This window comes from Pelophylax lessonae, assembly GCF_965119305.1.
Source record: "Pelophylax lessonae genome assembly, chromosome: 9".
NCBI lineage: Eukaryota > Metazoa > Chordata > Amphibia > Anura > Ranidae > Pelophylax > Pelophylax lessonae.
The window spans coordinates 74,425,445-74,442,799 of record NC_138776.1 but is presented as its reverse complement, the minus strand read 5'-3'; the positions used below and the strand labels follow the sequence as shown (position 1 = coordinate 74,442,799).

Sequence of the window (17,355 nt, the reverse complement as noted above, 5' to 3'; positions counted from 1 at the left end):
TTCACCCTCAACAGTGGGCATACCACCGTAGGGGTTTTCACCCTCTAATCCCAGTCCTCTTCCTGTCTCCGAACTCCTGGTACTGAAATGGTTAACACCTTTGAATCTTTAGGCAGAACAGCAGTACAGATGGTTCGACAGGGACCAGCCCTTCCTTCTTCCTCCTCTCTATTGAGAAAATGTCTTTCATTGTTTACATCGCTTGTAACAGGATCCGTGAATGGGGGAAAGAATCCGGTGACCAATCAGACTCTCTCCCATTTACAGATCATGTTACAAGCAGTGTATTCAATTAAATAAAGTTTCTTATTGGAGGAGCAGGAAGGAAGGGGCGAGTCTGTATCTGTACTGTTGTTCTGCTTAAAGGCCTGAAGCAGTTATTTACTGCAATATTGGACGTACAGAGACAGGAAGATGACAGGCATCCCTGCAATGAAGATTTCCCCAGGACCCAGCTGCCTGCACTACATTCTTCCTTACATCTTTAGTCAAATCACTTACCTGTAATGAATTTTACCTAAACTTCAGTTTTATTTTTCATTCACCAACACAATTAGGATATAATGGCTTTGCTAGGGTCAACAAAGCCTCTAAATAATACCTTGATTCACCTCTTCATTAACAAGATTTTTACATATGTCTTTGTATCATTTGCATAAAAATAAAAAAATATAATAAAAACAGACAAAAGGAATTAAAAGAATAATTGTTCTGTAATTTTAAATTAACACTAAACATTTCACAATGTGGTGAGGAATACAATAACATAAATAAAGAACTAAGCATTCAACATATATACCTTGTTGCTTAAACCATACTAAAAAATCTTTTTTTTTTAATTTGTCATTGCAAAGATGTTTTGAGATTTTCCTCTTGGAGAGGTAGTAGGGGAAATTTCCCCTGTGAAGGCAGTAAAACGGTATTCCAGAGGTGTATCTTGTTCTCTTTTCCTCTGTAGTATTTCTGCTTGAAGCACAGTGGCCTGGAAATACACAAAGTTAACAGTAAAACATTGTTTCTAAGCTTTTTTTCCCCCCAATTTAAAACAAGGTATAAAACATATTAAATTATAGAAACAGCATCCTTGGAAATTATATTGCAGACAGCATCAATCAATCCAACCAAGCCTGAATAATCATGGAGGTTATTTTGGTTTCTAAGAAAATGTACAGCAGTTTTTTTTTCATGTTATTAATATTTTATTATGTTGCAAACACAGAAAGTAAAAATTGTGCACTTTAAAAAAATATGCAATCAAGTAAATATTCACATTGTATGTGATAGGAGAGAGGTGCCAGGTATTTTGTATTGTGACCTAAACAGCAGGACATCAGTGGATGAATCCCTCCTTTGTCTAGATTTTCTATCTAAAAGGTTACAAGTATATAACTAGTACTGGACATTCCTATTTGGAAGCCGAGCATGCACTACAATTTTTCTGGTGGTGGTGCGTATTTTATTTTTGTTCAGCCACTAAACGCTTCACTTCTAATATGCCTGTAAACACTCCAGAAACAGAAATTGGGATGCTGAGCACCCTGCTCCTGCGCTCAGAATTAGGTCCTCAGGCTGCCTCTATCCCGGAACTCACACTTGGCATCCACTTTGGCTAAGCTTTGCTGCCCTCTACGACCGGGGTGGTCAACAAAACACTGCAAATAAAAACAAAGAAAGGGCGCACCAGCCTAGCGCATTATCCTCAGCGGGCTTTTAATAACATAAGTTTAAAATCAGCTACTCACAAACATGCCAAATGATCCAGCATATCAATTCAATAGAGCAACATCCTTGTTAAAGGTCCAATGTCTCGTGAAGACGAAGGTCTGACGCGTTTCGAGGCCGTGCCTCTTCCTCAGAGCCTGGAGGCCATGGCTGGGTCCATGGTTTAAATACAGTGGACAAGGCCTCCACATGAACCTCAAGGTTGTGGGAGGAGATACAGCTCTTATGGGCGTGGCTACAAAGCTAATTACCCATACATGTTAGCAGTCAAATGCCTGTAAAAGCTGCATTTTTTTTTTTTGCACTTCTTCTGGGAGGCTGCATATATGTGTATATGCATTTGTGCTGAAAGTGTGCTGTACAGCGTGCTTCCAGCACAGAGACGAGCTCTCGCCGAGAGCTCTGGATCTCATATTACTGACCAGGAATCAGGGAGTCCTGGTTCCTAATCACCTGATAGAAAATCAGAGGCTATCAGAGTGATTAGTCACTGTGCAGCCCGTCCATGTGTGTTTTTTTTTTTTTCCTTTGAAAGGAGAGAAAAATAAAATTGCATCTTTCTCTCCTTTTTTTTTCTCCAGGGGAGAAAATGTAAACAAGCAAAAGTGTAAAATAAAAAAGCTAGATCAAGGTTTGATCTAAGCCAGTGTCAGGGTTTGTGTTAGGGTCAGTATATTTTAGGTAGGATTTTTTTTAACTTCAATACCAGGCACTTTTACCCCCTTCCTAACCAGGGAAATGTTCAGCTTTCAGTGCTGTCACACTTTGAATGACAATTGCGCGGTGTTGCAAGATTGTACCCAAATGAAAATGTTAGCGTTTTTTTCACACAAATAGCGCGTTCTTTTTTCTTGTGGTATTCAATCACCACTGCGTTATTTACCTTTTGCTAAATAAACAAAAAAAACTTTTGAAAAAAAAAAAAAGTGCTTTTCTTTGTTTCGGTTATAAAACTTTGCAAATAAATGATCTTTCTTCATAAACTTAGGCCAAATGTATTCTGCTACATTCATACATAATGTACTCCAATGTCCTTGCAAAAAACAGTATGTTGGTAAAACAAAGTGACTTATGTGGAAAAAAAAGAACATGTACAAAAAACCCAAAAAGGTTTTCCCCAAACATAATATATTAAGACATTTTAAGGCAATATCCTAACAATGATCCAACCTTGTTACAATTCTGGGTGATAGATAAACTTAAACCAAACTGGAGAGGAAGTAACACAAAGTTATTGAAATAGGTAAACGTGAATCTTACTGGATTTTGAATTAGGTACGCTCCATCCTAAAGACCATAATATTGAGTTTGATTTATATTGTTTTATTTCTAATTTTTAGATTCCAAAAATTACCATCATAAACTACTAGATGGAGTAATATTTAAACACACCCTGATAGACATAATTAAATCTTATATTGACCCTCATTAAATTAATTCCTATTATCTCACTGGTGATGCATATAAACATCAGGGGTTATGATTTTAGATTTTTATTTATTATACAAATAATTCTTATTCTTATATTGGTCTTTTTTTGATCGACAATATTCTTATTTTTTTTAGTATTCTAATATATTGCTTTTATTATTAGCATTCATTAGATTTGCAAACTTAGAGACCCTATTTTAAATTGTACTAGTGGTAAAATAATGCCTTTTCAGTTATATGTTGATTTACTCCTGCACGTAGCTGATTGCATGCTCTATGGCTCGTTCTGTGCAATCGGAATGACGTTACTAGGACAACGATAATACATGAGCAGCAGACTATTTATTTCCGGCTTTTGTCACTGTGCTCCCACCCTAAAGAAGTCACGTGACCAGTGACACAATGCGTAGGAGAAGCCAGTGACGTCCGATCCAGTGTCACCATGACCAGCATCAGTGAGCTGGTGAGCTGAAGCCGCTCTCTGTACCATAAGTAATCGTATTTGATTTGATGTACAAGTTTTTACAAATGTGAGTGTATCGGTTAAAGTTGTTTTATTACTAAATGTGATTTAAAAACGTACTGCAAAATAAAATCATTTTGTTTGTCCATACATAACTGGGGAGCTTCCTCTCATCTGCTTCCTCCCCCCTCCGATGAAACATATGGCACCTTTCAGGGGGGGAACAGGTACCTATTTTTGACAGGTACCCTTCCCTACTTCCAGGAGACAGCGCCGCGGTGCCGTCCCTCGGAAGTTCCAACCCCTTTCTCCTTCCCCCAGTCCTCATTTGACAATTAGCTGGATGGGAAGTGGTTGAAACAGCATTTTTTAAGTTAGCATCAGGGTCAGTTAGTGTCAGTGTGTTTTAGGTAGGATAAAAAAAAGCAAAATGAGCATTATCGTTTCTGAGCGCTACTACAGGGTCGTATCGCTGCAATGGTCATGATAATTTATTTTGGGTTGTTTTTTGGTGGTATGTTATAGTAACAGCAAGAAATACACAGTTAAATTAAAAATATATACAGCCTTATTCAAAAATGGATTCAATTGTTTTCCTCAAAATTCTACAAACAATACCCCATAATGGCAACGTTAAAGACATTTGTTTGCAATCTTTAAAAAAGTAATAAAAATAAAAAACAAATAAAATCACATGTACATAAACATTCACAGCCTTTGCCATGACACCCAAAATTGAGCTCAGGTGAATCCTGTTTCCACTGATCATCCTTGAGATGTTTCTACAACTTGATTGGAGTCCACCTGTGGTAAATTCAGTTGATTGGACATAATTTGGAAAGGCACACACCTGTCTACATAAGGTCCCACAGTTAACAGTGCATGTCAGAGCACAAACCAAGCCATGAAGGCACAGATCAAGTCACAGATCTGGGGAAGGGTACAGAAAATGTCTTCAGCATTGAAGGTCCCAATGAGCACAGTGGCCTCCATCATCCGTAAATGGGGGAAGTTTCGGAAGAGTCCCGGTGGTTCCAGAGTGGGCTGCCCAGGCAAGCTGAGCGATCGGGGGAGCAGGGCCTTCGTCAGGGAGAAGACTAAAAACCCGATGGTCACTGACAGAGCTCCAGCATTTCTCTGTGGAGAGAGAACCTTCCAAAAGTAAAAACATCTCTGCAGCACTCCACCAATCAGGCCTGTGTGGTAGAGTGGTCAGATGGAAGCCACTCCTCAGTAAAAGGCACATAACAGCCCACTTGGAGTTTGCCAAAAGGCACCTGAAGGAAACAAAATTCTCTGGTCTGATGAAACAAAGATGGGACTCTTTGGTCTGAATAGCAAGCGTCATGTCTGGAGGAAACCAGGCATCACTCATTATCTGGTCAATACCATCCCTACAGTGAAGCATGGTGGTGGCAGCAACAGGAACTTGGAGACTAGTCAGGATTGAGGGAAAGATGAATGCAGCAATGTATAGAGACATCCTTAATGAAAGCCTGCTCCAGAGCACTCTGGACCTCAGACTGGGGTGAAGGTTAATCTTTCAACAGGACAATGACCCTAAGAAAATAGCCAAGATAACAAAGGAGTGGCTATGGCACAACTCTGTGAATGTCCTTGAGTGGCCCAGCCAGAACCCAGACTTGAACCAGATTGAACATCTCTGGAGAGATCTGAAAATGGCTGTGCACCGACGCTCCCCATCCAACCTGATGGAGCTTGAGAGGTCCTGCAAAGAAGAATGGGAGAAACTGCCCAGAAATAGGTGTGCCAAGCTTGTAGCATCATACTCAAAAATACTCGAGGCTGTAATTGGTGCCAAAGGTGCTTCAACAAAGTATTGAGCAAAGGCTGTGAATACTTGTGTACATGGGACATTTCTTGGTTTTTATTTTTAATAACATTACAAAGATTTTAAACAAACTTCTTTAAGGCTCCGTTTTTGGGCGTTTTTCAGCTCCAAAAACGCTCAAATAAAAACATTCCAAAACGCCCAACAAGTAAAACCCCATTCATTTAAATGGCCCCTGTTCACATCTGAGCATTTTAATGCCTGAAGCAAAACGCCTGTAGCTGAAAAAAGTACATGAGCTTCTTTTGGGGGTGATTACCAGCGTTTTTGATAGATGTCAATGCCTGCCTCCAAAAACGCCTGAAAATCGCGGTAAAAGTCGCGGTAAAAATTGCGCAAAAACGCTACGCTCAAGTGTGAATGCAGCCTTAATGTTGTCATTATAGGGTATTGTTTAAGAAATATTGAATTAAATCCATTTTGAAATAAGGCTGAAACATAACAAAATGTGGAAAAAGTGAAGCACTGTGAATACTTTCTGGATGCACTGTATTTTATTACTACTTTGGGACAGTTTTCCTTTGATATTAAAAAAAAATTCCCACCAAATGAAAGCCCAATATGTCCTGAAAAAACAAGGTACAATCCACCAGGATACACAAAATAGTTGCAATGATATATACAGCTTTACTACTAACACATGTCAAACTTGCAGAATTGTGTTTAGGCGTTAGGATTTGTTTTACCCTCCGACACAAAGGGGTTAAAGCTTCTCTTCATGCAATTAGCTAAATACAAAGCTGGAACTCATATAAATGCTGTTTTACCTGCTAATGGGTTTGTTTTTCTGCCCATTGAGTCCTGAGATTTACACAACCCTTTCTAGCAAAGAAGACCTGATTTTTCTCTGCAGCAGTTCAGTAACACTTACAGGTCTCATCCCTCCCCCAGCCTGCGACTGGACAGTGAGAAAAGATGCACATGGATAAGGTCATCTCTCTGTCACTCTGTAGCTTTTTCTTACTATCAGTATGTCCAGTTATTACTGAGTCTGTAGGAAAGGTATAGAGTCTACAATGTATATATATTTTATATATATATATATATATATATATATATATATATATATATATATATATACACACATACACATATAAATATACACATACATATATATATATATATATTATATATATATATACATACACACATACACACACATACATACATACATACATACATACATATATATATATATAAAAATTATCCTATTTTGGAGGCCGGAAAACCCCAGGACAATACAAAAATCTACCAAATGACCCCTTTTTGGAAAGTAGAAAGTCCAAAGCATTTAGAGGCATGGCGAATTTTTTAAATTTGTTATATTTTCTCACAATTTTTTGAAAAATAATTAAAGTTTTTTTTTTTATTTTCCACAATTTTCTTTCTTTGTGGTGGTGATCAGGGACACTGACCGATGACAGTAAAAAAAAAAAACAAAAGAACCCCGCCCCCCCAAAAAAAAAAAAAAAAAAAATAATAATAATATTTAATTTATCAATTTTTTTTTTAATACACTGAACAAAGCAATACAGTGTTGCCATAGTAACATTGTACTACTCTAGGGAAGTGATCAGTATTTTTTACACATTATGATTGCTTAGATCAGGGATCTTCAAACTACGGCCCGCCAGCTGTTGCAGAACTACACGTCCCATCAGGCTTTGTAAAACTCTGACATTCAAAGACATGACTAGGCATGATGGGAATTGTAGTTAATGAACAACTGGAGGGTCATAGTTTGAAGACCCCTGCCTTAGATCATTGAATTTCACTGGCAACCATTTTTAATGAATTAAATTGATTCATTCAGTGTGTATTGTTGTGACTGGCCATGAAGCACGGCTTACTGACTACATTAATGAACAACAACATTTCAGTGGGGATCAAATACAGCCCAACTCCAACTAAAACTGAATATGGGTGGGGCTGCCCTTTAATCTCCTTTATACAGTTATTAGTAGAAGTACATTGTAGTAAGTTGTGTCACCTTGCCCGTTCTAGTGAAATAAAAAGTAACTTACCATCTCTAATTCCTTCCTGGCTGCCTCCATCTCTTCCTGTGCGGAATGCTTGGGGTTTCTCTTCCTCTCCTGCATGGCCTGGATATGCTCTCTGATGCGTTGTTCCAGTCGGAGGTCTCTGGACACTCTATGCAGAAGAAATGATAAAGTTTGAGAACACAAAAAGATTCTCTTGTCTCTGCTAAAAGACGTTGACCTGATTTTTAAGGGATGAATGCCAAGGTGGAAGTCTGCCAGAAAAACCTCAGTTAGGATGCGGATACGTAGATTTTACCTACTTGGTGCTTTCGGAACTACTTGTATCATTTTGAAAGAAGAAGGAAGGACATCAATTCTAGACCAGGGATCTTTAAAATTTCTAAGCAAAGGGCCTACAGGCTTTAGGGGGGGCAGACTGTGGCCAGCAAGAGTAGAAAATAACCCAACATCAGTGCCCCATCAACGGTTTTAATGGGAGAAATAGTGCCCCATTGTTAGTATCAATGGAAGAATAGTGCACCACTGATCGTGTCAGTAGGGGGAATGGTGCCCTATCATTGGTGTCAGTTGGTGAATTAGTGCCCCAAAAGGTCAGATAAGGGCAAGCGGAGGGCCACATCTGGCCCCCAAAGGGGGGGGGGGGCAGTTTGGAAACCACTGTTCTAAACCAACATACTTATGTTCTGTTAAGCTTCCCATGTAGGTTACATTCTGTAGACTCTGTACTTACTAACACCAATACAGCATGAGGCCCTGTCTAAACTATCAGTTCAATCTGCATCCAATTGCATAGACATTAGTAGATCTAAATTAGCCTGTACAATCATATTGTATGGTCAGATTTAGAGTCCGACATAAAGCTAGCTGATCTGTTAGATAATGCATTAATATAATAATGGGGTGATATAGACATAACCAGCTATACAGTTGGTCACAGACAGAAAGGAGGAAAGAAAAAAGGCAAAGGGGAAAGCTTTTAGCAAATTTACCAACATGCTGGTCAGTTATATAAAATCCCTGTCTGGACAAGGAAACCAACAGGAAAACAACATGGCACACACTGTCACCATTCACAAATTAAAGAAAATTGTGAGAGACCCACAGCCCTGATACTTCTAGACAGCAAACTAAACTCCAGCACAGCTTTGATTGTGTTATAGTGTGAGAAGGAAGGGAGATCTTTTTTTTTTTTAATGGCTAAAGTGTCACTCTTGATAACATATTACAGTAGGAGTTAGAGGGGTGTGGCTACATGTCAACACCTCATTTTGTTTTTTCTTTAATTTCTGACACCACCTGTTAAGGTGGGGAGTTCGGATAGATTTTCTACTCTCGCTGGCCACAGTCTGGCCCCCCTTAAAAAACAAACCTCTCACTGCAGCATCACTCTGTCTCTGGTCAGCACTGAGGAATCACATGACCTCCGATTACTCAGTTCCTAGTCTCTTATGAGAGCAGAGACTGTCAGTCACCGCTCTCCTCTCTGCCCCTCCAGCCTCACTGGAGCACTGGGCTGGAGAGGGGGATGGCTTCAGCTCAGAGCTGGAGTCAGCTGTCAATCAAGCAGCTGGGTGTATCCTGACAATATTGTCAGGATATTTCCAGAGCCTAGAGTGGCTGTGAGGTCAGCCGACAGTGGCTTTAGCCTGCTAAGAGTTGAGTCACAGGAGAGTGAAAGTAAGTGCACTCCTGTGACCCAGAAGGGAAGTATGACCAAAAAAGCTTTGGCTATACTTCACTTTTAACCTTTGTTTAACTGACTACAACCTACACAGCCATTTTTTACAGCCATTTGAGGCTGACTGTATTATTATACCTTGATATTATTCCACAGGTAGTCCATAGTACATAGTATCCCCCCTTCCATTAGAGTACAAATTATTTTGCTCAGGAACTCAAACTTTCACAAATATTGATGTAAATGAAAATTCAAAGTCCTTATATATATAAGCCCGTTTGTGAAATATGTATACAGGTCTTTTACATAAACAAGACGTTTGAATTTAATTAATTTGCTATTTGTGACTTTGATAATGAGCCAGGATGAGCGTGTGTTTGGGTGTACCACAGGGCATCGAACGACACAGTTTACATTCTATCACAGTGAATATGGCCACTGTTTATAAGACAAACCTTGCTTTCTGCATTTCCTTCAATGATTTCACTGACATGATCCTTGGCATCATCTCCGGCGTTTCAAATCCAAAAGGCTTTTGCTTATCCCCGTTTTGGGAAGACTCCAGATCTGTGGCATATGGAGGAACAGCAACGGGCACCTAGGCATGTAAAAGGACATGTTGACTAGTAAAAAGAGCAACTGTGTGTGTCGAAAGGGCATACAGTACTTACATTCACCACACTATACCAGGCTCACCAGAGGGCATATTGGATGGAAAATGAAATCCTACCATAAATCACAAGCAACTTTTATATATTTTTCTTTACACCATCAAAGCGTGTGGGAAAATGCGAGGGAAGCCAAAACTTTGCTTCAATTACTATACATTTATTATTTTATATTCCACAGCAGTCTACACTAGGGAAGGGTTTTGTAAACCAGTTATTAAGTCTTATGAACAGTACATGTTTTATGGATAAACACACAAAAACAAAATTTCAATAGAACTTCAATGCAATGCAGCTTATCAATGCTTAGATGTGGTGGCTGCATTCGTTTTTTTTTTCTACTCGGTTACCACACCTCCTACGATGACAATGCTCACTCACTGTACTGTATTTATGGAGGAGCAGCATTGTCATCCTAGGACAAGTGTTTGTACTATAAAACACCTCCCACTCTTCCTAACATAAGGGATAGGTGCTCTATAGCCCTAACACACTTTCTGATCACTTTGTATGACATAATATGGGAACAGGGCAGGGACAAGGGGTGGGCAGGGACAAGGGGTGGGCAGGAGGGGAGGCTGCCCTCGGCACTGTGGTATCGTGAGGTTCAGGGGCTCCACAAGAAGATTGAGGGGAGGGGATTTGTGTTAGGAGGGGGAATTTGGAGGGGGGGCAGCAAGAAGTAGGAATTGTTATAGGTGGGGAAATTTGGGGAGGTGTGCTAGGAGTTAGGATTTGGGAGGGGGGGGCACGATTGTGTTGAGAGGGGGGGAATGGGGGGGGGGGAAGAGGATTTGTGCTAGGATGGGGGATTTGTGCTAGAAAAGGTAATATGGTGGGAGGGGGGACGGGATTTGTGTTAAGAGGGAAAAAATGTTTTTGGGAGGAGGATTTGTGCTAGGAGGGGAACTTTGAGGGGGAGGGGGATTGTGCTAGGATGGGGGATTGGGAGAGGGGAATTTGTGCTGGGAGGGAGGATTTGTACTAGTTGGAGGGGAAATTTGAGGGGTAGAGGATTTGTGCTAGGCAAGGGGATTTTTTATTTATTTTTTGGTGGGGGGGGGGGGGAAATTGTGCTAGGATGGGGGATTGGGAGAAGGGAATTTGTACTGGGAGGGAGGATTTGGAGTGGGGGGGGGGGGAGTATTTGTACTTTGAGGGGAAATTTGAGGGGTAGAGGATTTGTGCTAGGGAGGGTTTTTTTTTTTTTTTTTGGTGGGGGGAGATAATTGTGCTGGGAGTCCATGTAGAAAGAGGATTTGAGCTAAGAATGCAGATCAAGTGCTCAATTTTTTTGGGGAGGGGATTTTTGTTGACAAGTAATGCTCATACATCTTGTGGGGGGGGGGGGGGGCGGTGCGCATTTTGGCATGTTTGCCCTGGGCTCTAGATGACCAGATGACCTTGTCCCAGCACTGCAGGGCAGTACTATATTTCTGGCAGGATCAACTTTTTTTTTTGCACTAATCTAGCAATTTTAACAAAACACTTGGTATATGTAACATATCAAAAGGAAGTTCAATATCCCAATTTACATACACATTAAAGTGAAACTCTAGGAAAACATTGTCATTTCAAGATCAATATCTTTTTTACTTTGTGGGCTGCATGCTTGCTACAAATCAAAGCTATGTAGCAAAGTCAAGAGTCATGACATCCTGGAGCCTATAGCTTTAAAGGGGATCTGAGAGATTAATGGAAGCTGTCATTCTGATGCTCTGATTTCAATGTTTTCAGAGTCACTGACCGAGAACAATTTTAGAGATACAGTAAATAGATCTGACATTTTTTCCAACTCTCATTTTCAACATCCGTATTCTGGGTCTGCAACTGGAAAATATTCAAGTCAGACAGAGCAAGGCATTTAGGATTTCCAGCACAGGAGTTCAATGGCAGGCCCCAATTTCTCTCATGACCGTTCCTTTAAAAATAAGTCAGGAAGAGGTGCTCTGAACAATATCCACAAATGAGAGCTGACTGAAGCAACTACAGGCCAGGAGCTAGGACCAACAGTGATTGCCATAATTATTACTATCCTGGATGGGGAACCCACAAAGGCGGCAGACTTGGACTGGGTTTATTGAGTATCTGGCCCATTGGGGGACCTTTCAAACTACCCTTGGAAAGCACTTTATAGAGTGCATTATTAAACACTGAAAGAGATCATGCAGGGAGGATGGCAATCTGATCCGATAGATAGCAATGAAACCTTGGTGCACTTGCTCCCAGACCTCTTCCGCTTAACCATACACATGTGGAGAGTGGTGAAGTCCCTTGCTAAAGGTCATTTACCAGACTGGAGCCTCATATAAAAACAGGGGCTCCCCTTCAGTATTCAGATAAAGAGGGGCACCAGACAGTTTGCGTTGCATACCCCAGACCAACTGCCAGCTCTGATTCTTGGAGGCCGACATCCCTGTCTGTACCCATCTAGACCAAGCTATAGATGGATGTTCACCATCTCGGCTAATGGCATGGTCATATTTATTCATGAAGATCACGTAGGATTTGTACAAGGTCAAGTAGCAAAGATCATATGGTTAAAACACTCTTAAAGGTGCAACATGCTCAAACCTCGAAAACCCCCATGTACCTCATATCGGTTGATGCAGAAAAGGCCTTTGATAGCTATCTTTTTTTTTTTTTTTTTAAACACACAATTAGGCCTGGGACCCAATAAAATATCTAACATTCTAGCGCTTTATTCCTTCCCTTCGGCCACAGTCTGTGTGAATGCGTCTTTGTCATCCAGGTTCCCTACTACCAACACCGTTCAATAGGGCTGCCCCCTTTCTCCTCTTCTTTATGTTTTCATGATGGAACACTTGGTGGGTGCTTGGAGACAAAAAAATGAATAGATGAAGCTTAATGGTCAGCTCTACCCATGCTTAGTCAACCTTGTTTGCCAATGATCTTTTATTGTAGGTAGCCCAGCCAAAGATTTCCATGCTTTCTGTAGTCCACAAATGCCAGAAGTTTGAAACACTTTTTACCTTTAAGGTCAACTACTCAAATCTGAAATCTTAAAACATCTTGCTCCAACCCCAAATTGTGCAGTTGCTCCATACCAATCTCTCCTTTAAATGTTGTTCTACTTCTTTAAAATACTACAGATACCTTTTGATCTCTCTCAATAATAAGCCCCTGTTCAAAGAACCATCTTCGATCTTGTTTGTATGACCAGAAGACATTCTACTGGCCAGGTAGAATATGTAAAAAACAATATCAATCCTTGTTTCTTATATCTATCCAAACAGTCTCTACAGTCTCGATTTCTGCCTCCCCCCCCCCCCACCCTATTCATTCCCTCCTCCAGCCACCCAGAAGAATATGTACCAAACCATAGCATAGAATGGGGCAAGTGGGGCACATGCAGTCTAAACTAGAGATGGCTGGGACTTTTATTTTTTGCAAATGCTGTGCAAGACCAGGCTACCCTTTCAGTGAAGATCCTGTAAGTGGGGCTTAAGGGAGGTATTAGGTAGGTGGCTTTAAGTGGGGGCTAAGGAATTTAAAGGACAATTTCGCTAAAAGTAAGATTCTCCTTAAAGTATGCAGGACACCAATGGGACTACAAAGTATAGTATTTATATAGCGCCGACAGTTTACGCAGCGCTTTACAACTTGAGGGTAGACAGTACAAATATAAACACTTTAATACAGTAGGAATCAGAGGACCCTGCTCGTTGGAGCTTACAATCTAAGAGGGACAGTCAAGAGATACAAGAGGTAATAACTGTGGGGGATGGGCTTGGGCTATTACAGAAAATACAGATTGTATAATTTAAAAAAAAATACATTTGAAAACGCAATCAAAGAAGATCTGATTTCATATTTTATTATCAGGAAAACTAAAACAAATCAGCTGATTGTTTACTGTTGTCTAATTCTCACTTTTACAACACTTTTCCCCCCAAGCTTTTTTTTTAAATAAATGCCCGCATAGTTAAAGTACATTTTAGATGGTTACAGACTGCATAGCACTGCAGAGGATTTTGGTTCTTAAAACATATAATAATACAAAGAAGTATTTTCTAATGTCAGTGCTATGATGATCTTCGACCTCCAGCAGCCAAGCATGTGATACCACAGTGCCCTCTGCTGGCAGCACAGCTTCTAATTTATAGCACAGAAATTTGAAATGGGAAAATCTTACATACCTCTTGTTGGACCTCATTTCTCTTCCTGTTCTTTGCTTTTTGACTTTGCATGACTTGTGTCTGTTTTTGCCATTCTTTAAGAATTTCTTGGTTCCTTCAAGGAATTACAAAGTGAGTGTATTCTGTATCCACTGGAGATACGTTTTCCACTTCAGTGGAAACATAACTTATTAGCAATTGCTTCTAATGATCAATAGTGTGTGTATATAGGGATCCTAGGTCATCACATAGCAGTAACAAGTTTACAGGTTATTTATGAATTTGTCTTTCAGAGTTAAAGCCCAACTCCAAGAATGTTTAAAATGATCCTTTGCTGTGTGGAATAATAGTTTGTTTTGTCTAGGGGAGAGAAGAAACAATTTTACTTACCTGATCCTCTGGATACCCTTGCATGTGGTGCTCTCTCATCTGACCCTCAGTGTCATCACACCCAATACAAAGCTATGGACCCTGCTTTGGTCTTGATAAAGTCAGGACCCTAGACTGCTGGAGCGTAGGGGAGAAGAAGCTGCAGAGAATGGTCTAGCTGCGGGGTGGAACCCAATCATGTGACCACTGTGACAGCCAATCACAGTAGTCAGTCACATGACTAGGAAGACCTTGCTGCCTTCCCCCTGTGTACAAGCCAAGTTGAAGGGGCACTGGGGCCGACAACTGAGTTAAAATAAAGCAATGTACAGTTGCCAGTCTTAGGGAAAAAGTATGGGAGTTTAGAGATGACCACTAGGCAAAAAAGAATAATGTCTCATAAAAATGCAATGTTTATTACAAATAATTCATTAAAAGACATAATCATAGCCTTAAAATCACATGAAACACATATTGCCTGTAGGGTCTATGTATATTCATCTACGTATTTTGCGTGTCTTAGGATGGGCAAGAATAAATTCAACAACATTATACATCTATAGAATGAGAAAGATCAAATTAACAGTCATATAAAATACAAAGTCCTATATCATATGAAATCATAGATAGAGTATATCAATTATGATATACAGATTGTCCAGAAACACCTGTCCGGACAATATAGGATCTAGGACTTAGTACGTTATGTGACTGGTAATTTGTTCTCTCATCCTAGATGTATAATAGTTTTTGAATTTATTCTTGCCAACCCTAAGACACGGTTATTTTCTTGAAAGAGCGAATCATACGCAAAATGAATATACATGGACACTGCAGGTAATATGGGTTTCATGTGATTTTAAGGCTAGGATTAGGTCTTTTAATGCAATGTTTCTCAACCTTTTTTTAATCAAGGCACCTTTTAAAATTGTGCACAATGTCGAGGCACCCCATTCTAAATTATGGAAAAACTAAAACTATGGACTAAACATAACCCAGCAACATCCACACTCGTAGGACACCCAATGTTAGTGATTTATTCTTCTAAAGCAAATGCACTTTTGCACACTGATACTGACTAATATTCCAACATTTCTCATATTAGTTTCTAGCCCTCACTCAGCTAATGTGACCCTAGTGCTGGTGGAGAGGGGCAAACAAGGATGCTGTGCAGGCACCCAACATTCTCCTTTTCAACCAATGACATCATTGGTCATTAGGACACAGATGGCTGGAAGATTGTAATGGTGCACAATGAAAACCTGTGGCTTTGTAAAACTTAAAGGCAGGCTTCATCAATCTGCTGGCTTGTATACAATTTTGGGCCAATTTTTAGGCATTTTGCCAAGACACCCCTGAAGAAACCTGAAGGTACTCTGGTTGAAAAAGGCTGTTTCATTGAATTATTTGTAATAAACATTGCAAACAATAAGACATTATTCTTTGCATAGTGGTCATCTCTAAACACCCATTACTTTTCTGCTACAAATTTCTAATGTGGGATGATGACCCCTGGCAGGGTTCATACACATTTTCACCAATAAAATTCCATGACTTCACGTAAATATTCATGACCTAATGTTTCATGAAATGTCTATGTATACATGTTAAATAAGAAGAACATCCATGTCACACCCAGCATATTTTTACTAAAATAAATGACAATCTTTGTAGTGTACAGTACTTCTGCAGTTAAGTTTTCGTTTCTGGATACAGCGTGACTCAAAATGGTCCCTTGTTTTACAGTGGATGAGATGGAAGCACCGCTGCCGCAGCTGGGAGCCGGTGTCACTTCAGGCGCACGGGTGAAAAAGCCAGCGATCGGATTGGAAGCTGTCAAGCACGCAGCTGCAGACTGGTGCTTTGCACCTTTAGCGTGGCTAGACAGCGCTGCCTCTCCCATGTTCGAAATGTCAAACGTTTTACGACACACACTGTACATTTAGCGGACATGATACAGGAGAAGGTCAGAGGCTGCGGACATGATACAGGACAAGGTCAGAGGCTGCGGACATGATACAGGAGGTGGTCAGAGACTGCAGACATGATACAGGAGGTGGTCAGAGGCTGCGGACATGATACAGGAGGTGGTCAGAGGCTGCGGACATGATACAAGAGAAGGTCAGAGGCTGCAGACATGATACAGGAGGTGGTCAGAGGCTGCGGACATGATACAGTAGGTGGTCAGAGGCTGTGGACATGATACAGGAGGTGGTCAGAGGCTGCGGACATGATACAGGAGGTAGTCAGAGGCTGCGGACATGATACAGGAGGTAGTCAGAGGCTGCGGACATGATACAGGAGGTAGTCAGAGGCTGCGGACATGATACAGGAGGTAAAAGGGAAAAGGAAATTGGCCCGTGGGACTTTATATGAGGTGGGTACATGTGACTGGAAATCGCAAAAAAATATATGGGTAATTGAAAAAATATGTTGATCTTTATTGCAAAAAATGCCAAGGACAATCATAAAATAATACACTTCATTAGAAATCTTGAAATACATGTATGACATATAATACATATAAATATTCATGGGAGTATAAGACATCTAGATTGCAAAGATAAAGAACATATTGTATAATGTTGACATTGCGTATAAGTATCATGCATCTATTCTGACGCGTTTCGCGAGTCACTGCTCGCTTCTTCAAGAGAGAATGCATTGAAAAAAATGATAAATCTGAAAAAACGAAAAGGATAATAATTGGATTATGACTCAAACAAGTATTGTTTGGAAAATAATTTTGTAAGTCATGGGAAACTCAATGGGAGTACCCAATACTTACACTTCAGTGAGCTGGAATCAAGGAATGGATTTCCGTGTGGTAGCAGTGGGGTGAGTCTTTTAATTCGTTAATTTTTAGGACAGACATGGAAGGCTTATGGTTTATTTCACACATTTGTCACTTACCTCCCATGGGCCACTCCGTTGCATTGTCGTCCGCTGGGACCCTTCAGCTCCCGGGCCAGACTCACCCCACTGCTACCACAGCTCACTGAAGTGTAAGTATTGGGTACTCCCATTGAG

The 17,355-nt window shown here is 40.3% G+C and overlaps 1 protein-coding gene across 1 annotated transcript in view; it reads right to left on the bottom strand.

Moving 5' to 3' along the window:
* Nucleotides 1-694: 694 nt before the first annotated feature.
* Nucleotides 695-17,355, bottom strand: part of LRRC27 (leucine rich repeat containing 27) — an 87,875-nt gene continuing 71,214 nt past the window's right edge. The window contains exons 7-10 of the mRNA XM_082269125.1: nucleotides 13,978-14,071; nucleotides 9,605-9,747; nucleotides 7,493-7,619; nucleotides 695-982 (exon numbers count right to left, since the gene is read on the bottom strand). Of these exons, the coding sequence (XP_082125251.1) occupies nucleotides 836-982; nucleotides 7,493-7,619; nucleotides 9,605-9,747; nucleotides 13,978-14,071 (511 nt within the window). The 3' untranslated portion in view covers nucleotides 695-835. The remainder of the gene's footprint in view (nucleotides 983-7,492; nucleotides 7,620-9,604; nucleotides 9,748-13,977; nucleotides 14,072-17,355) is intronic.